Here is a 21682-nt window from a genome sequence, read left to right as displayed (position 1 = left end):
GGTAATACTAAAAATATAAGACATGAATGTTAGTAATAAATTGAACCATTTCCTGCAAAAAAGTTTGGAAGTTGGCACACTAAAGCATGCTTTACTATTTGTTGCATCTTATCTTATCTTATATTAGCGTAATGCCAAGTGGTAAAATTCAAAATGACAAAGGCTACGAAAGCGCGGGGCGCGCGGATGCGTGGAGTGAGAAGCTGGCAAAGCAAAGGTGCTGGGACCTTGCCTCTGCTCCAAGTCAGACACTACCCTCTTCATAGTTAGCCTCCCTTCTTGCAGGTCAGCGCATGGAAGTTGCCCGCGAACGAGTCGCAGCCCTTTACGCAATACTATGGCTCTGTCGGTGCTGCTTTTGAAGGTTGGATGAAGGATGCTCCTGGCTCTTCTTCTTCATCTATTGTTTGCTATGTCCGCGCAGCTGCTGGCCATGGCCAGGCCCCGAGCTGTCATGATTTTGAAATGTAGATTCCTTGGGGAATCACATACATCTCCCGCCATCTCCATCACTCTGCCGAGATCGGAAGAGGGTCATCATATCAAAGCTATTCAGTGGCTTGTCTTCACCGATTTGTCCATCCTCACAATCGGGACATCCCTTGGTTCTGTCCTCTTCTTCTCCACCAAAGGTTCATTGCTGCTGAGACAGGTACATATTGTCTAAGTAAAGCTTCTTTATGCAGTGCTTGGGGTCTAAGTTGTGTAAGATGGAGCATGAACCTAGGACCAACTGAAACAGAAGTGTGACATAGGTTGATTACCTAAGAGTATGCAATAATGGAATTAAAATCGCCATCATCCTTTCGTTTATTAAAAGCTTATCAGATCTGTTCAAGAAGCAAGGTCAAGAGGAAGAATAAATTTGCAGTCTTTTATATAGTGGTGTTTCAAGTTCATGCCGTGCATATAATGACTGTAGGGACTCAGTATCTGAAATATCTTCGCATTCGAGATATGCAAAATTCCTAATGTCCGTGCATGTTGGGCCAGCAGAACTGGTGCAAAGTCAGATGACAAAGGGCATGATTCACCACGATGCAAAAAAACAACAGTTAGGAACTACTTTCACATTGAAGTTTGGGGGATTGAAGACGCCTGAATACAAAAGGAAGTAGCAAAAAGCATGGGGTCAGTTGGCGGATTGTTCAATTGTTTTGATCTGCTAACACTATTCACCCTGCTGCAGCGTGGACCTTCGGAAACCCATCGAGCCCCTTCTCGGCCATTCCCTTGTTGCATTGAGTGCTCCTATTGCTGTCCATTATCGGCTCCATCATCATTTGCATATTCAACCCTTCATTCCTCTCACATCGGGAGTGCAAACCAGCACCATATCTCGAAACCTATTGAGCCTCCCTCTTCTTGGCCATTCCCTCGTTGCATTGAGTGCTCCTATTGCTGTCGATTATCGGCTCCATCATCATCTGCATATTCAACCCTTCATTCCTCTCACATCGGGAGTGTAAATCAGCACCATATCTACCCCTTGGTGGCCATCAACAACCCCTCATCGAGACAGATCCAAAGGTGCATCAAATCAGTCTCGGAGGTGCTTCATCTTGAACGATTACTGCGGCAACATTCCTCATTCGAGTTAGTAGAGTCTGCATTGAGGTATTGCATGTGTCTTGTGTCGGTCAAACTTGACCTTCTGACACACCAAACAACTGTGAACAAACTTGTCCACACTTTTTGAGACTTGGCCAATAGAAATATTTCTCCACGCCTCTCAACGTGCTTTCGATGCTTCTTTGCCCAGCAAAAGGTGGACTATGGCACTTTGTCAAGACCTTATTCCTCAATTCCTGAGTAACACACAACATTGTCTTTCATATTAATTAACCTTCCTTTAGGGCATAGCCTGCAATTGTCCCTCCCCACTTTGCAACCGGTCAAAGATGTGTTGGAAATAGGGTTGCAGGGAAACACACACAGCTTGGAGAAGATGAAGAAGCTCAAGGCACACAACAGAGAGTAGTATTGCTTAAGTTAGTCCTAGAGTGATGGGTGTATATACAATGCACGGGGAAAAAACCTCCTAGTGAGGGAAAAAATGGCCCGGCAGTCCTAAGTGTGCTCACACACATCACTACCACATGTGTATGGTAACAAATCTCCCTTGGGAGTGATGCGGTGAACAAGAGCTGGCACATAGTGTATAGGAAAGTGCCATGCCCTGAGTGCATGATCAATCCACAAAGGGGAGTAAGCCCAAAGCTTTGCGGAAAGCTTCAAACTTCTCACAAGGCAATGCCTTTGTGAATAGATCTGCAAAGTTGTCCTGTGTTGGCACATGAGCCAAGCTGATCTCTCCTGTTGAGAGTCTCTCCCTGACATAGTGATAATGCACCTCAATGTGCTTTGTGCGAGAAGGAAAATTGGGTTCCTCGTAGATGCCAATGCGCTTTGACTGCCAGTGTAGATGATGTTGGCAGTGTCCTGTCCAACATCCAAATCAGCCATAAGGTGTCTGAGCCATACACACTCAACCGTAGCTGTGAAGACTACCCTATACTCGGCCTCACAACTGGAAGTGGCCATAGTAGATTTCTTCTTGCTCAACCATGATATGCTTGAACTGTCGAGCATGAAACAAAAACCACTTGTGGACACTCGTGTTTCAAAACAACCAGCCCAATCTGAGTCCGAAAAAGCATGTAAATCTGGCGGCAATGATTCCCTCTTGGGATAAAACAAGCAAAGATGCAAAGTGTCACTCAAGTAGCGAAAAATTCTCTTGACAACCTGCCAGTGCTTAGACCTTGGGCTATGCATAAATCTGCTGACTTGTGAGACTGCAAATTGAATATCGGGGCCTCGTGTTGCATATTTAAATAAGGCAAGATCACCAGCATCATGAATACTCAATTTCAATTTCAAATCTTTTTCCATGGGAGTAGCAATAGGTTTGCAGTCCTTAAGTCCAAACTTACATAGCAATGTTTCTATGTACTGTGTTTGACACAAGGAAATACCACCATCACATTGCTTAAACTGTATGCCCAAGTAATGATGCAACATCCCTAAATCTTTCATCTTGAAAGTAGCATTCAAATCAGCCTTAAATTCAACAATGTGTCTCATTCGGTCAAGTTATCAGCAAATCATCAACATAAAGAACGACGATGAGAAGTACATCACCCTCACGATTTACATACAAAGTGCTTTTTGCTGGACTGTTTCAAAAGCCTTGTTTAACCAAATGAGTGTCAGCTTTCTCATACCAAGCACAAGGAGCTTGCTTCAACCCATACAAAGCTTTCTTACATTTGCAGACTTTATCTTCTTGCTCTTTAATGAAAAAACCGCGAGGCTGCGTTACACAAACTTCCTCAAATATGTCATTATTCAAGAAAGTAGTAACAATATCAGATTGATGTACATCCCATCCAAAATGAGCTATCAATGCATATAGCAAACACATAGTAGTCATATGACAAGTGGGAGCAAAAGAAGGCCACTTTGTACCAATGGCCTTTTTGATCCGTAGCATTTTCTGAAACCCCCATAGGCTGTATATTTGCCTCATTGGAATTTATACAAGCAACACTGGCGAACAATAAGGTGATGTTCTGGGCTGAATTAGACCCTTTTCCAAAACCTTTCACTTGGTTCATAATTTCCTCATTCTAGGCTTTGCTTACTTTGTAAGATGGTCGGTTTGGTGGCGTGCTGTCGAGAATCAAATCATTCGTGTGATCTTCAGGTTGCTGAGGAGGTAACTCTTTAGGCAAACTCTCAAAGAAACAATCGGCCTAAGCTTGCATAAAGTCTTATTGTTTCTTCTCTAGATCTGACATGCTTGACATTTTATTGTCATTTAGCTCATTCAAGTAGATCGAGTAAACAAAAAGACTTGATTTCATTAATTTTGAAACGGTCGAAGGTGATACAAGTGAGACAGTTTCACGTGCACATCTAACCCTATGTGTACGTGGACAAGCTGTTCCTACTTCAAGGGTTCAGGTTAGCCTAGGAAGTGTTCTGGCACCCTTTTGAGCTTGTGCGCAGGCCGTGCATGTCTAGGCACTTAGAATAGTTGCATACCCTCTGATTGCACACAACATGATCATTAGCAGTGTGACGTGAAACGTTTTGGGGTTTCGTGCGTTTCGAGGTTTCTGAAACGTTTTGTTTCGAAGGTCAAAGAACGCGAAACAGAGGTTTCGTTTTACATGTATGTACCTATAATTATACATTGAATATATATGCAAATTTACCTGTCGAGACATGTGAAATACCAAAATCTAGATGTGAGACTTGAGTCACGAGTGAACAAGGTAAGTCGGCAGCCAACTGCAGCAACGTACAGGTATAGATGAGGAGGCTAGGCTAACGTGCAAGGTTTAGAGAGAGAGAGAGAGAGAGAGAGAGAGAGAGAGAGAGAGAGAGAGAGAGAGAGAGAGAGAGAGAGAGAGAGAGAGAGAGAGAGAGAGAGAGAGAGAGATAGATTTTATTATCGTCCTCGGAGGTCAAATATGACCTATGGGACCAAAGTTACATGTGATGTAGTATGTGTACGGCTGATGAGTGACTCTCGATGCTCCAAAATTGTAGTGATGAGAGTCGCAATGGAGAGCCCACACTTTGGATGGGAGAGGAAAGTGTGTAGGTCTAAGTTATGGCTGAAAATGTGAGAGAAGCAAGTTCGGATGTGATCAAAAGCTGAGCACTCTAGTAGTGTGTGGTACTCAGACTCTCGAACTTGCAGTGAGCATAATGTGCACAATCGATTTGACTCTTCTCCATTGCCCCAACGCCCTATCTCGCATCGAAGGAAATGGGAGCTAAGCCGAATTGCTGCGATAGTGCGTATCGCGGACAAGGGAATAGGCTCAAGCATGTAAGTGTGAGTACGGTTTCCTCTTTCAGCGAAGAACATGGTTTTGTAGTTGGGGGCAATATAGGTGGTGTAATGTATGAAGCGTGACCCACTGGATTTCTCCCAAGCCGTAATACATTGGCGTTGTAGAAAAGCTTCATTCACTTGAGAGTCAATTGAAGCATCATGTAGCAAGTGTAATGCATCCCATCTCCCAAACCACTTCTTTATGTCTTGCATCCATCCCGTGCTCAAGATCTTGCTTTTATGCGTCTTTTGAACTTTTTTGCTTGCTTCCCATGCAATTGTAGGAAGTCGATGTGAGAGGTTTTGACGCATCTTTATCATGTACTCCACAACCCTTTCCATGCCCATAACCTCAATTGGAAGAGATCCCGACTCAAGAAGTAGGAGCATATATGGTGTTTGTGTCTTAACTTGGAGAAAGTTTGTAAGAAAACGCTTTTGGACATTCTCAAACTCTTTCCAAGTAGACTTTGAGATGCTTCCACCCCACACTTCAACTCCATAAAGAAGAACCGGTGTCACCAATGCATCAAAAAGATACTTCTTGAGAACCCAACACTTGATGTTTCCCGCATTACACATGTTCTCAAATGTATAATATGCTCTCTTTCCCGCTTCCAAACGACGCATAGCACATTCATGCCACTTGTGATTGGATGGAACCTCAAGGCCAAGGTACTTAAAGCTTTCAACAACTTCAAGTGTCTCGTTGTTGTACACAATGCATGGCTTCTCCTTATGGTTGGTTTTCACAAGCATAACCTTTGTTTTGGATTCATTTACAATCAGCCCACTATGCAAGCAAAAGTTCTCAAGGACAACCATAAGCTTTTGCGCATCTTCTAAAGTGTGTGCTAGAAGCACTACATCATCCGCATACAACAAAAGCATGATTACCGCATTGCAAATAGTGACCTCTTCAATGCCTTCTTCTTGCATAAAGTCAAGTACCATTTGTTCCAATTGATCGATGCATAGACCAAAGAGAGTTGGTGACAATGGACATCCTTGTTTGACCCCAATAGTGCTTACAAAAATTTCTGAAATTTCTCTTCCCATGCGCAATTGACAAATCACCTTCTCATAGATTCGAGAAACCGCAAGCATAAACTCACTTGGCACTTGGAGTTCTTCCATCCTTCTCCACAAATTGTTACGTGGAATCATATCAAAGGCTTTCTTAAAGTCCACAAAACAACAATACAATCGCTTGCCTTTCAACCGACTTTCCTCCATGAGAACACGAAGAGTGACAAGATGATCAATGGTGCTATGGCATCGACGAAAACCCGCTTGTCCCTTTGCACGCTTGTCATTCTCTTCAGCCCAATCACTCAATTTCATCTCCATTATGCACCCAAATAACTTTGCCATAAGAGACCCAATCATTATAGTCCGGTAGTTGCTTACATTCTTTACATCCCCTCCTTTATGCAAAGGCGTAACCCAATTAGGACTCCAATCATAAGGCATACCATGTTGAAGTGCAAGGTTGAACATATCACACATCCACTCATGGGTAAAATCTCCCGTCCATTTGATCATCTCCGGCTTGATACCTTGAAGATCTCCCGCTTTGCGAGTGGCCAACTTTTCAAGCCCACCGCATACATCCTCAATAGTAAAAAAAGGCGGCATACATGGGAGTGAACCATAAAATGGCATTTTTTCAGTATTTTCTTGCTCATATAATTGCCTACAATGTGTGTACATATCCACTAGACTCAAGTTACCAAAATTCTCAACCCGCTTGCCTCTCAAGTTTCTCCAAAATCTTCCACATGCATGTGCCTTTTCTTGGACTTGAAATTCTTGTTGTTTTACTTCCGATCTTCTTCTCTTCTTTTGAATCAATGCCTTGTATGTATGCAAATGACTTTGATAGTTGTCTTTGTCCATAGTTGCATCAAGCTTTATCAAGGACTTTCGAGCATCTTGACATTCTTTATCAAACCACCTTTTGCGTGATCTATCTTTGTTGATACCATGGAGATGCTTTATGGCAAAGCATTCTTCCGCACAAGAACAAATAGCTTTCTTGAAAGCTTCCCATTTAGTTTCCAATGGTGCATCACATTGAAGCTTTGTCATCCATAATTTTTGCTCAACCATTTCAATGTACATTGGTGCCCGTTTGAAATCCATACATAGTGATAACTTCTCTTTCCTTTGGCTGAGATTATCATGCTTAGTTGCTTCTCCACATGAAAAGTCAATACATAAGGTGCGATGGTCGGATTCCTGGGTCCATTGACCAAACATAAAACTCTTTATGTGATACATGATGGCTTCAGAGAGTACCATATAGTCAATCACACTATCCCCATTATGTCTTCTACATGTAAATCCATTGGTTCCACTCCACAAAGATACACCATTGGCAATGAGCATACCCGTGCTATTACACATGTGTAAAAGTAACTTTCCATAGTGATCGGGCTCTTTCTCATCCATTGAAGTACGATCATACAAGTGAACTTCCTCCAACTCCCTTGAAATGTATGGCATATCAAATTGTTGAGTATCATGTTGCAATGTTTTTGTGCGAGCATTCATATCTCCAAATACAATAACATCACCTTCACCTTTGAAATAAGCAATGATAAGTATCACGGGCAAAGACAAGGAATCGATGATACTTGTCTAATCAGCCATCGCCTGACGCTCTTTAACCCACGACCTTCCACTCAGGAGTCAAACGTCTTATCCACCTGTGTGGAGGTGAGAGAGAGAGAGAGAGAGAGAGAGAGAGAGAGAGAGAGAGAGAGAGAGAGAGAGAGAATTATCGTCCACGGAGGTCAAATATGACCTATGGGACCGAAAAGCAAAACGTTACATCTCAGTTAAGGACTGAGGGTCCAACGAGGGGTGAACAAAAGGGAAGATATGATAAATAGAATCAAAAACCTAAGGGGGAGAGAGAGAGGGGGGAGCCATTTTGGGAGTTCGAAACTCCTGGATAATGGCTTTACCTCCTCGATAGACTGCCCATTTTCCTGCCGCGCGCGCTTCTCGTACCTTTTGTAGTTCTACCTTCTTGTGTTTGAGTTGGGTGGGTGTGAGGTCTTCTGCAAACCAGATTTTAGTGTCCTTGAGGAGCCTTGATTGCTCAAGGATTTTGATTCGGTCCGCCTTGGTCTTGAAAGTGAAGATCGCATGGTTGGTGCGTTGCTCATGTGTAAGGAAGGTGATTGTGGCTGGGTCCCACTCTATCATGGGGGTTGTTGCTTGGATGCGAGTAAAGCACTCATGGAACTTGAGGTCTCCCTCTCTTTTCCAATCGCTTGGAAGCCCGCCAATGCGAACATTAAGGGCGAGGTTCTCTTACCGTTGTTGTTCGCGTAGCGTGGATGCCATGCGATCCTCAACTTTGTTGAAAATGACCTCCTGTACTTGATTTTTGACCGCCTTTGTGAGGGTGGTTTCTACTTCTTCTTTTGTTTTGTTGAGCTTGGCTTCCATCTGTTCCATTTCTTCCTTCTTGGAGTTCTCCATTGCAGTGAGCCGAGTCTCAATCATTACGAGCCTTCGTTTCAGCTTGTCATTTTCCTTGCGGAGTCTTTCGACTTCATTCTGAAGTCGGATGGTGCTGTCCATTTTGGGAGGCGTTGCCACAATCGCTGCAAAGGTGGCCTTGCTGCGGGATGATGCTCGGGTAGCCATGGTTGTTGTTTGGGGTTGCATATTGTGGGTGAGCTTCGGCTAGGAGGTTACCGGCAGTGAAACCAAGGCTGAATGTCGCCTCGAACTTTTGCAGTGGTGGGAAAACACCACTCTCTCTTAGGTTGCAATTGGCTTACACTCAAATGGGGCTACTGGCAGGGGAACACCAAGTCGCGGGCAGGGGCGAGAAGTCGGGGTCGAGGCGGGCAAGGCGGCACTGTGCAGAGAAGTCGGGTTTAAGGCGAGAAACTGTGTGGGCGGGCTGTGCAGAGAGGTCGGGTGAGAACTGTGTGGGAGGTGAGTAGAAACGCAGCGCGAGTAGGTCGTCGGGTTTGTGGTTGCAGGCGAGCTTGGGGGCTTGACGCCCCTCCTCAGGCCGCCCTTGATCTTGGGAGGGACACAGGGTGTTTATCTTAGGGTTTCGCTTTCGCAGAGAGAGAGAGAGAGAGAGAGAGAGAGAGAGAGAGAGAGAGAGAGAGAGAGAGAGAGAGAGAGAGAGAGAGAGAGAGAGAGAGAGAGAGAGAGAGAGAGAGAGAGAGAGAGAGAGAGAGAGAGAGAGAAAGAAAGATTTTTAACGTCTATGTCAGGCCGAAATCGGCCTATGAGACAAATCAAATGTACATGGTGTGTATGTCATCCGTCTATCGGAAAGACAAATGAAACAAAAACTGATACAAAACTGAACTGAATGTAGGTAGTGGAGTATCTGAGGAGGGATGGAGCTCTATCTCTAGGGGTATATGCATGTCTATATGCTCAAGGTAGTACAATCAGGAGAATGCATCAAGCTATCTAGCTCCATCCTGTACTAATGGGGGGATGTAAGATGTGGTACATGGGCGGGTCTGGTGCCAAGGCTACCCGGATGAAAGCTGTCGGGTCGGCCCTCATCTGAGCCACTCGCTCCTCAGTGGCACGGCGCTCCCTGGCTCGGATCTCCTCGATCTGTCGGTGGTGGGAGCTCGCGCCCCTGTAGCCTGTGATTCGTGGTCGTTGTCTAGCTCGGCTCACCTCCGCGTGTGGGAGTCACTCCCCTCTGAGTGTCTGGTGAGGGAGGGGCGGCAATCCTCTGAAAGAAGTCTGTGAGCTGCGACTGTCTCCCCTCTGTCTGTGTAGCTGTGTGTGGCTGTAGTAGTGTGTCCCGATGGCTCTGTATCTCTAGTAAGAACCGTCCGAGCTGTCTTTGATCTCGAGAGTCCATGATCTCTCGGAGAGTGGGCTGTCCTCTGAATAAGGCCTCATACCTGGCGGCCTTTGAAGTTTGTACATGGCTTAAAAAATCCCCAAACGGGTGGTTTGATGTCAACCGGTCAAAAGGGGGCCAAAAAAAAATTCAACTTGTTTTATCCGTTTCGCCGAAACGTTTCGGTCGTTTCGTTGTTTCGAGGTTCCGGAGAGCCGAAACACGTTTTTATGTCACTATGATCATTAGCATGACATTCAGTACCCATCATGAGCATTTTCCAGAGCATAGAACCCTTTTTGCCAAAGTACACATTTTTCACTTATTTTTCAATAAGTGACTTTTGTTGGAAAAGTAAGTAGGGCAATTTGCTAAAGAACTATAAACGAAAATCATTGGGCACCCAGCAGTCAAGCAACACCTCAACAGGAGCCCTAGCGTTTTCTCAAGAAGAAGATCAGCGTTTTCAGCCACTACCATCAGCGTTTTCAGTTTTCAGCCTAAGCCTCGCGAGAACCCGCATCCTCTGCTTGTAGATCCTGGCCAGATTTCCCATCTAGTACCAGATCAGCCTAGCGTTTTCAGAATTCAGCAGATCAGCCTAGCTTTTCAGAATTCAGCAGATCAGCCAGTGTTTTCAGATTTCAGCCAGATCAGCCAGCGTTTTTGCATTTCAGCCCTAGCCCGGTGAAGCGGTTGCAGATCCAAGCCGCAGTACTGCCACAGTAGCAGATCCCTCGCAGAGCATCTGGCGTTTTCAGTTTTCAGCCTTGATGCCGTCGTCATTGACACCATCGTCGTCGTCGACATCGTCATCTCAGATCCCGGATTTGACGACGACACCTTCTTCATCGTCATCGTAGATCCCTAACTTGACAACGACACCTTTGTTGCCATCGTCGCAGATCCCGGATTTGACGACGACACCATTATCGTCATCGTCATAGTCTCCATCGTCGTCGTTGACATTGTCATCATCAAGTTCACATCATCTAGACCATTGTACCAGATTTGTATGATCTATAGCATAGACCTCTCTCGCCATAGAGAAGGGGGACCTTGGAGGGGGGTTTGAGAACCCGTTTGGTGTCGTATCTCTCTCTCTCTCTCTCTCTCATTCTCAGCACTCTCATTCTCAGCACTCTCATTCACAATAGCATTCACTTTGTTTGTGATCATTGCACTCTCTCTCTAAGAAGAATGGAAGGCTCTCCCTTCCGTAAGTAAAAGAAACCCTTGAGCACAGTTCGGAGCACTCATCCTCAACATTCACTTCCGCTGCAGCTTATAGATAGACTTGCCCTTTAATTTCATATCAAGAATAATATCTCTACCCTTTTGTTCTTCAACGTTGCCTTTCTTGCCATGTCATTATTATCGACCACGACGCCATTCTTGTGGTACTAGGGGATTCCCAAAAGGACGTCACACCCTTCCAAAGGCATGATGTAAGAGTCCTCGTGTCCTACATACCCTTGACAATGCGATCGAAGTTTGCCTATGACAATTGTAAGGGCAACATCCCGTCTTCGTGCCGCTAGAACTGTCTCCATGGTGGTCCCATTTCCATGGGCGTGATTCTAAGTCGAGCTGCCAATTCAGTTGAAATGAAGTTGGCTCCTCTGTTGAAGAAGATAAGGGCGTCTTGATCTCGTACTTTGCCCCATGCTCTGTAGAGCTCCGAACTTTCGTCTATCTGTCCAGGGTCGGCGGTTTCCACAATGTCCAAAACCAGTTGTCTTTCCTTTCTTTGCCCGTTTCTCTATTGCTTTGGAATTCTCTGGCTTGTCCTTAGCCTGATGATTGGATGCTTTGTTAGGGCACTTGGCAAGAACGTGCCCCTGCTCCCCAAATCCATAACACTTGCCCTCTTTGTAGCATTCAGCTCACTGCTCGAGTGACAGTCTAGGGCCGGTTGGTTTCTTCTTTTGTTGCTTCCCCTTCTTATTACCATTGGTTTGGTTTGGCCCCCGTTGAGCAGACACTGGCCTGTCCGTAAGGTAGGTTAGTGTGCCGTTGTGCATACTAAATCCTTGCTTGGCGTGACCCATGAGTCGCTAAATGGAGTCCCCCTTCTTTTGCAAAGTGTTACCGGATCTCCTCGGGCAAACCGCAACAAAACCGCTCAACCTGTTGTTTAAAGGTAATTTTCTTGAAGGATGAAGCTTGTAGAAAAGTATCTCAAAACCTTTGGCAATAATCATCGAGGGTATCTTCTTTAGTCATACGAAGATGGTTCCATGCTGTGATAACATCCTCTTCATATTCTTTAGTGAGCCACGCGGAGATGAAACTTTCCATCTCTAGAGAGTCAAACTCTATCTGGTAATAACCTCTCCCGAGAATCTACACATCAATGATCTTGCCCACTTAGGTGAGGAGTTAGGATTGGAGCGAGTCCCAAACTTCTCCTCTGCTAGTCCTTGTGCCAACAATCTTGCATATGATCGAGGTGGCGTGAAGCCATTCCACATCGACCATCAAGCGCGCTTGCTCTTCTGGCGAAAGAGAAAGTTGAAGGGTTTTCTCTGCATTGTCGGATGAGGGGGCTTCAATAGAGTCCTGAGGTGAGGCCGGGTTCGCCATTGTGTGTTTGCTACTAAAAAGAAGAAGGTGAAGACGTCGATGAAGGCCACCAGTAGGATAAAAACATCCCACAGATAGCGCGCGAGGGAGAAGGGGGCTGGAGGAGAAGGGTGCTGCAGGGCGGGATGGGGGCAGCATGAAGCAGGGAGAGGGAGCTGGCGGGCAGCGCGGAAAGGAAGAAGGGGGGGAGGGGAGCGAGCAGCAGCGAGTGACTTAGATTCTTTTGAATATGGTCATCCTGTCGCTTCAAACTTCTTACTTGAAGCTGAGCATACTCCTTTTTGGTTTGATCATGGATGGGATTTACCTCCAGTCTCTTATGCTGCAGGTATTCTACAGAAGTCCTGTTCTGCAGTTACGAATCCGAGGAGATATCAACCTTCTTTGGAGTGGTGGCTCAGAAGAGTTATCTGTTGTATATGCCAGTGCTATAGTTCGAATCGACATGACAGATTTGCAGGTTTGTCATTGCAGCTAAAGGGCTTTGCAAAAGCCATTTTGAGTGTGCCTATGATGGCTGGACATTTTCTTTGAAGAAAAAAACTGTTTTCTGCCTTCCTTTATGGAGAGTAAAACTAATGCGGTTGCTGCCATGTTGTGTAGCCATTGCTGCACAAATGTTTGTATGATTCAGAGGTTCTCCCAAGAAGGGGAAGGCTTGGTGCTGTTGCTGTAACCAATGCGAACACACACAAGGTGGCGTATCAGGTGTGGAATATCAGCAGAAATGCTGGAATGGCTTCTGGTTGTGTGGATGGAGTTATATCTGGCATTATTGCCCTTCCTCTCTTTGAATCTAGGCAGGTGAAGCGTCACAATTTCTACTAGCTATTTGGGCAGTATCTTGGTTTTCTATGAAGCAAACTCTTTCTTGTGTTGCAGTCAAAGCAGAGACATTTTTGTGCCATAACCGCTGGGACCAGTAATGTATTTTCAATCCACAGGTATTGTTTTGAGAAGGAACAATATGGTTGTTACAATGCAGTTGAATATTTGACATCATGAAGCATGGCCTTGAAACTCGTTAAATGCAATTTGGCAGGTTGATTGATGATAAAACTAGCACAATTACAAGCATTATCATGAATAAGATTGTGCCTGCTGCTTGGTCTACTTTCACTAGTCTAGCAAGAATGTTTTGGCAAGATAATGTGGAGCAAGGGCAGCCCTTGGAAGCAAGGCAGCAAGATTTTGGAAGAGGTCTGCAGTGATGATTACGTGAATACCTGATCAACAAAACTGCCCTCTTAATTCATTCATATTAATCTATTTTCCAGCATCTCTGGTCACTGCTATGAAGGATGGGACAAGGAGGGGGGAGAGGGTTGCACTAAGCCCAAGTGGGTCCTTAGCGGCAATCACCGACTCTTTGGGTCGTATTCTTCTGATAGATACTCAGGCTAATGTTGTCACAAGACTTTGGAAGGTTTGAAACATAACTGTTTGCCATTTTTCATTGGGCAATTTAGAAATTTTGATGCTTCACCTGCTTGAAAACACGGTAATTCAGTCCGTAAGCCAATATGATTTGGCCACTTTTGAGAATTTTGATGGCCACTTTTGAGAATTTTGATGGGCTTGTACAGGGATATCGAGATGCACATTGCTTCTTTTTAGATGTACTTGTGGATGACAAACTCTCATGTTCCACCTCTGCTTCTAATTATCAAAGAAAGCAAGATTTTTCGCTTTCTTTAGCTATTTACACACTTCGCCGAGGAACAGTAGAGGTTGGCTCTCTGATTCGGGATTTTGTCATCTGCAAATGCAATATATCTCCCTGTCGGTCTGATGATTTCAAGTGTTGCAGGTGTGGAAATTGCGCAACGGTCCTCGGTTGGCTATAATCAAATGTGGACATGATTTTCATGTAATTCAACCAGCCATTCCTCTGTATGGCAACTCAGGGACAACCTATGTCCCGACCGAGCTTTATATTCTTCATAAAAGATCTGGTGATATTGCCTCAATTAGGCCTCGAATGCCTTCAATGCACAAATGAACCAGCATGGTAGCTTTATAGAAGCCCTTACAAGAAACACTAGCTTGCACTATGCATTCCCTTATGGTTCTAATAAATATTCAGTCTAGTGTCAAGGATAGAGCATTGCCCTCCTAACCTCCTTTTCTGGCTTTAAGAGACTTTTGTAAATAAGTTGCCAATAAATTTTGTTTAAAATCCTTTCGGGAAATAAGCCCAATTGTAAGAAAATAAATCAAGGGTTAATGTATTTCCATGGCCAATTCCAAGGACTAATTATTTAAGGTGCACCAAAATTTCACTAAAGCCTCACAAAGGTAGATCAGATGTTCTCAACGGTAGATCAAATAATTTTTGAGCAGGCTCAATGTTCTCCCTCTATAAGAATGTTATAAAGCTATCAGACGTTTAAGATACCTACAGAAAAGGAATCTCCCCTTGTATATTTGTCTAGGAGATGCATAAAAGGGATCTTGCCTTGATATGTGATTATCCTTGCAATTCCTCTCACTAGGATGGGAATTGGTATGAGGTGGTGGATAAGAGAATTCAAATACAACATCAGAAAGTGATTAAACAAACATATGGTGAACAATTCACACATTTTTAGATCACATTTGCATGTTTGCTTGAGTTAGCAAATAACATGAAACATTAACTCTGTTATACATTGACTAACCAAAGACATTGAACGATATCTTGTCGTTCAACTATCAGCTTCCAAAAATCCATTGTAGTGATTTAATTTGTTACGCTTCAAATTAAATTATTGAGAATTTTCTTACCTTGGTAGGCTTGTAAAAACAAAATCCTTACTCTACAACACAACTGGAATTTTGTAATGTGTTTTAATACTATCGGGAGAAGTTACATTTCAAATTAAATTATTTAAAAAATTCTTGATTTGGTAGGTTTGTAAAAACAAAATCCTCACTCTACATTGCAGTGTTAGGATTTGAAGGGCAACCTATTCTTTCAAAAGATGGGTTGTAGAAAAATGCACCCTTCCCTATAGAAGGGTCTATTTTTAGTTTGCCCTTCCAATGAGAAAATTTTGCATAATTTACAAGGCAAGATACTATATTCTGTCAATGAGTATAACCAGTATACATATAGATATTATAAATGAGCATTAATATATGTAAAATGTTTTTTAATTAGCCCTTCATTGACATGTATTCTATTTTTTCACCCTTCTCTATAGAAGGATAATTTTTGAACAAGCCCTTCCAATGACAGACTCAAAAAAACTTTGGCCTTCATACGATCGGCAAAATGCCTTAAGAAGGGCAGATGGGCGTCAAATCCTATCACTGCGAGTCTACAACACAAATGGAGAATAAATAAGATTCCATGTTGTGCACTAATTCCAAACATGGGATACTTGGAATGAGCAAATAAGAAACTTATGGGAAGAGTTCAAAGTAGAGGGAAGGGAGATCATAATGGTGGTAGGGAAAGGTCATTTAGTGACTTTTCCAAGTAAAAATTACGAATGCATGGCGATTGGTGGGGAGTCGAGAGCCATGATAGGAGCAATTTTTACACCATTGAATGACCTTTCCCAGCCGTCATAGTTGCTGGTTGGCTGCTTCTGCAACCAATGATATGCTACAATAGGGAGACACCGGCAGAATCGGAGCCTTAAAATTCTGCCTGTTGACATGTAAGCAACGCATAACATTCCATTTTCCGCCTGCTGACTTGCATCCTCCCAACGATCATGATGGCTGGGAATGGGCATTGGTAAACCCATTTTGTAGCAGCAGGCTCCCGGTTGCCGCCGGTTGCTTGAACTACAGAATGCGCCTCCCAATGTCCATTCCCTACACCATCGAAGTCCAAGGGAGGGGGGCCCTGCACCATGAAGCAATTGCAGTCTTGCAATGCAAGTACATGCGATAATATTCTGCATGCTGAGGTGTCGTACAATCATTGCCATGCACAGTATGGGTTCTGACTTGTCTGATAAATGGCCAAGATGGCCTACCCTACGACCCTAGACCTTGACGAGCTGGGAATGAACAACTCTTCTCGATGCACTTTGAGTTGTTTTTGGAGGCAATGGAAGCTTTTTATGAGTGTTAAGCATACACATGTGAAGTCCAGTTGAGGTAGCTTGGCTGCCTTGGAATCTACTGATGTAACTTCAAGTTAATCAAATTACTCTTTATGACCTTGACAATAGGCTAAGAAAATTTATAGAGCAAAAAGAGACGTTGCAAAATTTTAGTGATTTGGAGGTAGTCGAAGTCCCTGGATGTAAAATAAACCAAAGCATGAATCACTATTTAGGTAGTGCACAAGTAGCATAAATACGAACTTGCCCAACCACTCATTAGGACATTCTAGAAGTCTTTTAGAGGGCCCTCTAAGAAAATTTTTCCCACTCTAAAAAATATGTAGAAAGAAAATATGGAGCCTCAAAGGTCACTATTGACAAAGTGCACACATGAGGTAGATTCCTTCCACTAAATCATATCAGTCCTAATCATTGGAGAATAAAATTTTCAAACCATATGTAATGCTCTATTATAATTTTGAGGGAGAATCTATTCTTCTTCGTCAAGGTCAGGGGGCCGCAAACTACAGCCGTACCGGAATTCAGAGCTGCAGTTGTTAGATCCTAGACAAGTCAGCATCCAGAATCCAAAGCTTGAGCGTCCAATCAAACAGTGGCAAGTCAGTGTTGGGAACTGACTGAGCTGTTGACACCTTAGCAGCCGGAATAAATGGATATCCCTCTGCTTGCTGCCTACCTCTCTTCCAATGGCATGGCTCCAAGTCAGCACATAGAATTTGTTTCCTGCACACTTTGATCACTGATCATTGATCTCTTTCTTCACAGTAGCTGGATTGCTTCTTGCATGCATGTTCTCTACATTGCAGCTGTCCTTCACAGTCCAGGGCTGGCCCCCCTCCCCCTTGACCCTTGACAACCGAGAATGGTCACCAAATGACCATTCCCCCTTGCAATGCAGGTTCCCGCATGGCTCCCGACCTCCCCAGATCGCCATGGAGCCACCTGCATTACAGGGAATGGTGTACCTAGATTGTGTGAAATATATCATTTTCTTATTTGTTTTTGTCTTGTGATTCTCTAGATGTGGTATTCATCCCAATCAAGAGATTCACGCAGATCCTAATCTACATGCTAGGAGGCAGCTAAAGCCTATAAATACTAGTTCTCTTACAAAAAATATAATTCATGATAAGAAATTTGAGGTGGTGCAAGAGAAGTGTGGTGGATTATTTTATCATCAAGAATGTTGTGCCATTGAAAGAAATATAGGGCACGATTGAATCCTTAGGAGATAGCAATATAGGACATATAGTCATCCAAGGTCAATGTCATCTATTTTAGTAAAGAAAGGAGTCAAATTGAAGCTTTTGCTAGTAGTTGCAAGTGTTTATGGGAGATCACATTGAGCTAAATCATGCTTAGAGTGACCTCTATGAGTGTAAAGGAGATGGGGACAATAAGGAACAAAAATCACACACTCTCAAAGATGCACGCATGCGCGCGCATACACACACACACACACGCGCTCTCTCTCTCTCTCTCTCTCTCTCTCTCTCTCTCTCTCTCTCTCTCTAGTAATATCAGATTGAATTACTAATGGGAAACCTCAAGCCCGAGGAAAACCCATCAAAAAATTTACATGCAGTAAATAAAAAACAGTCAAAGTACAGCTCATACTAAAGGGAGGAGAGCTCATCTACGTCATAAACAAATTTAAGAGATCGTCGAAGAGAGGTATCGAAGCCCACATAGGTCACCTAAACTTTTTGAAACATGAGAAAATTACGTGCTTTCCAAACTATCCAAAGCACCCTGAATCTAGCCTAGTCAAAAAAGCATGCATACGATTAAAGCAGTGGCAAAAGCACTCCAAAAAGCCAAAAATTTTGACTAAAAGATGTCCCATGGAAACGAGTGCGAATACCTGTAAAGATGTAATCTTTATGGAATATCCTCAGTGCCGGCACCACAACGAACACATTGCAAGGAAGCCAGTCTTTTGAAGCGAAGAAAATTGCGAGTCAGGAGAACCCCAATGATACATATCCACATAAACAATTACTCGTTTAAAGGAAGCTTACCATGCCACACTTTCATAACTTTATGGTGCCACCATGCATTACCTTTGTGTATATTTTGTACCCTATTACATTGTTCAAGTATCCAAGAAGATGATTGCAAATGGCAATATCCCTTTTTTGTAGAAACATAGAGGATCAAAGAACCAATATAATGCCAATCACAAAGTTGAACCTCATCTGATATCAATTGAATGCCTATCCTGGAGAGAAAATATGCCTATCTTGGACATTGCTGATCGAAAACCAAACTCCAATGGAAACTCTTCATTCTGAGCGAATTGCCACTCACGTCACCTCAGCCAAGCTACGACAACTGATTTGTAACTTGTTTCTAATCATCTACGAGACTGGAAGCAAGGGGGCAGTCAAGAATTGTAGCTTCAATTTTTTCAAAACCACATCCCAGTATGAAGGCTGCCATTGACCAAAAGCAGGTGTCAAAATCACATGAGAACACGAAAGAAACATGAACTCCCAAGGCTGTTTTTGTTCCACCAATACCAATAGCAACATGGCCTTCCTTGCAGTAACATGAGAACACAAATGTAGAATATTCAGACCACCACAATGTTTTGGAATATATTATCCATAGCAAGCAGTTGCAATCCTTTTTTGTGGGAGCAAGTAGATAAAAAATGATCCAAAATTTGAGACATGAAAGCACGAAGACGACGAGGTGGCCAATGCAATAATGGTTGGAAAAAATGCATGTATGCCACCAAAATAGATTGCACTATTTTGAGTCGTACATGTAGCAGCCAGGTAGACAGTTGTCAATAGTGTAATTTAGACCTAATGTTATGTTCAACCCAATCCAAACATTTGGAATTTTTCATCGACCAAGAAAAAGGGTATCCAATTGCCGCACCAGCTGATCCAGCTTCACTATCTCACCTAGCCATAATATAGAGTGCCAAGCCATCTGATGCAATGGAAAAAGGTTAGATTTTTAGAAGCTAACTTGCAGACCCGTAGCCAAACAATAAATGTGTAAGGCTTCCATGATACATTTCTCATCATCTAGATGAATTCTAGGCCAAAACATGGAATCATCTGCATAAGCTTGTGCCGCAAAATGATTGCGAGATGGTAATTTCAATCCATGTAATTGGCCAGATTCTGTCAAGGAGTTTAGATAAAGCAATAGAGGATGAGTGGAAATAGCATACAACGTGGCACTTAAAGGACATCCTTGATTAAAAAAACAACCAAGATTCCAAAAAACAACCAAGATCCCATAGTTCATAAAGAAAGAAGACCACCCTATGCATTCTAGATAGAAAGCCCAACTTTGCCATGATGTGTGCAATGAAGTCCCAATGAATAGTGTCAAATGCTTTCTCTATATCAACCTGCATGATAAGCATATCTTGTTGAGGTATATTTTGCATACTCAATATGATGAAAGCATTATCAATATTATCCATGATTTGTCGATGAGGTATTAATCCATACTAAGCAGGATGTATGCTGTAAAACAAATGATCTTTAATGCGTGTAGCAATCATTTTCAACATTAATTTGTAAATAACCAGCATAAGCGTAATAGGACGCCAATAAGAAAAGGAATCAATATCACTAGGCTTTCTTTCCATGATTGCGACAAAGATTGTATAGTCCATGCATGGTTCATCATGAAAAGTAGAGGCTATTTTAAGGACTCCCAAAAGTGAAGGAAAACTCAACTCTAAGACCCTCCCATTCAAGAGATTTCCAATGACCAAGATGTAACAAACTACTATGCAATTCGGCTTCAATAAAGTTTCCCTCAATTGTATTCGCATCATCCACTATTGTATAGCAAGATCTACAGATGACAACACTAATTGCCTAGCTTGCAAAACCTTGTGTGAGGGAGCCATAGGGGCTACAAAAACCCATTGAAAATGATTCGCCATGGAATTTGCTAACTGGACTTTATTAGTAGTCCAATGCCTAGAATCATCCTTAACTCTTTTAATGGACATCGATTGCCTTGAATGATGCAAATGCTTAAAAAATTGTTTTGATGAACAACCTTTATCCATGAGAGCATATTGCCTCGATCTGAACTTCCATTTTTCTTGTTTCCCTTGTTATTATGCATCAAGGAGACTTTAGCAACACATAAAGTCTCTTGTTCATAGTGACCTTAACTGCTTGTACCTTTCCTCTTTGTTGATGTATGTAGCATGTACCATAATCCTATATAACTGTGTAGATATGCATAACAAAACGATACCAGGCCAAGAAGAGGAATCACCGCTTTAACTAGTGAAGCGGTCCGGGGCGGGCAACAAGAAGAGCAACCTCTAGACACCCTTCAAGGCTCCCGTGCTGCTCAATTGGGTTGGGGTTGAAAAAAACAACAAACACACACACAAACCCGCAACCTAACCCTACACAAATTTGGGGCACCACCTAGTTTTGGATGCGAACTAGGACGCCTAGAGAGAGAGAGAGAGAGAGAGAGAGAGAGAGAGAGAGAGAGAGAGAGAGAGAGATAGTGCTATGGCTGCTTTGAAACGTATCGGCAATGATCAAGCAAACACAATTATATATGTAAGAAAGAGAGAGAAGGGGGAGGGGGTGTTTGTTGCACTAATACCTTCTTACAAATCTGTCATGACCAATCCAAGTGATATTAGTATTTGTTCAACATAGCTTGAGTAAATTACACCACAACACATCACAAGAAAAGCCACCCCACTCACTGTCTTAAGGCCAGGGGAGTCCTCTCCACCCTGTCGCCCTCTTACAGTATGTGGGATTTATGGCTAAATTGATGACAACACTAGAGACAAGCTATCAAGAACTTAACAAAAAAAACACCAAGACACTTACACATCATTGTTGTCCATTACTTCACGTGGGAAGAGAGACAAAGTATCCAAGCTTAGTCCAAATCCACCCGCCTTGATTCAGCAAATGTTGGGCTTACACTAGTAGGAGAAATGATAGATTTCCTACTCTCAATTGAGTGATCTCTCTCTCTCTTACAATGGCATAGAGTTCCCTTGCTAATCTCCTATTACAACACATGCACATGCATAAGACAATGAGCTTCCACTCAAGAGCTCCTTCTAGAGAGGTTGAGCTTGGCTTCTCAAGCTATAGCATAGTGCTCTTGCTTATGGCTCCCCCTTTTGTGCTAGCTACACCCTCCTTTTATAGCAATTTTGAAGGCTAGGGTTACTCCTCTAACCATGGTTGGGTTAGATTTTCAGCAATTTATCTAATTTCTTTTGCTTGGAATTATCAAGAAGTTGGTGGGGAAAGAGAGAGGAGAGAAATGGAGGTGATAGGACTTTTCATAGTGGGTTAGTGTTAGTAG

At 43.1% G+C, this 21682-nt stretch overlaps 1 protein-coding gene across 1 annotated transcript; it reads left to right on the top strand.

Annotated features, from left to right (window-relative positions):
- Nucleotides 1-383: 383 nt before the first annotated feature.
- On the top strand, nt 384-14558 carry LOC147450284 (uncharacterized). The gene is made up of 8 exons (XM_086519564.1): nt 384-652; nt 12613-12744; nt 12888-13088; nt 13167-13228; nt 13327-13484; nt 13562-13710; nt 13871-14014; nt 14095-14558. Exons 1-8 carry the CDS (start codon nt 413-415, stop codon nt 14284-14286), a joined length of 1278 nt encoding a protein of 425 aa, XP_086375690.1. The 5' UTR covers nt 384-412; the 3' UTR covers nt 14287-14558.
- Nucleotides 14559-21682: the final 7124 nt, after the last annotated feature.

The sequence above is a fragment of the Adiantum capillus-veneris genome, chromosome 9 (genome assembly GCF_014529385.1).
Source record: "Adiantum capillus-veneris isolate H3 chromosome 9, ASM1452938v2, whole genome shotgun sequence".
NCBI lineage: Eukaryota > Viridiplantae > Streptophyta > Polypodiopsida > Polypodiales > Pteridaceae > Adiantum > Adiantum capillus-veneris.
Note: the sequence above shows the minus strand (reverse complement) of the source record. Positions and strands in the feature narration are given on the sequence as shown.

Coding starts and splice junctions, on each gene's coding strand:
- LOC147450284 (XM_086519564.1), top strand. CDS start 413: ATGTCCGCGCAGCTGCTGGCCATGGCCAGGCCCCGAGCTGTCATGATT. Junction 12,745..12,887: donor TCGACATGACAGATTTGCAG/GTTTGTCATTGC, acceptor CATGTTGTGTAG/CCATTGCTGCACAAATGTTT. Junction 13,485..13,561: donor GCAGCAAGATTTTGGAAGAG/GTCTGCAGTGAT, acceptor TCTATTTTCCAG/CATCTCTGGTCACTGCTATG.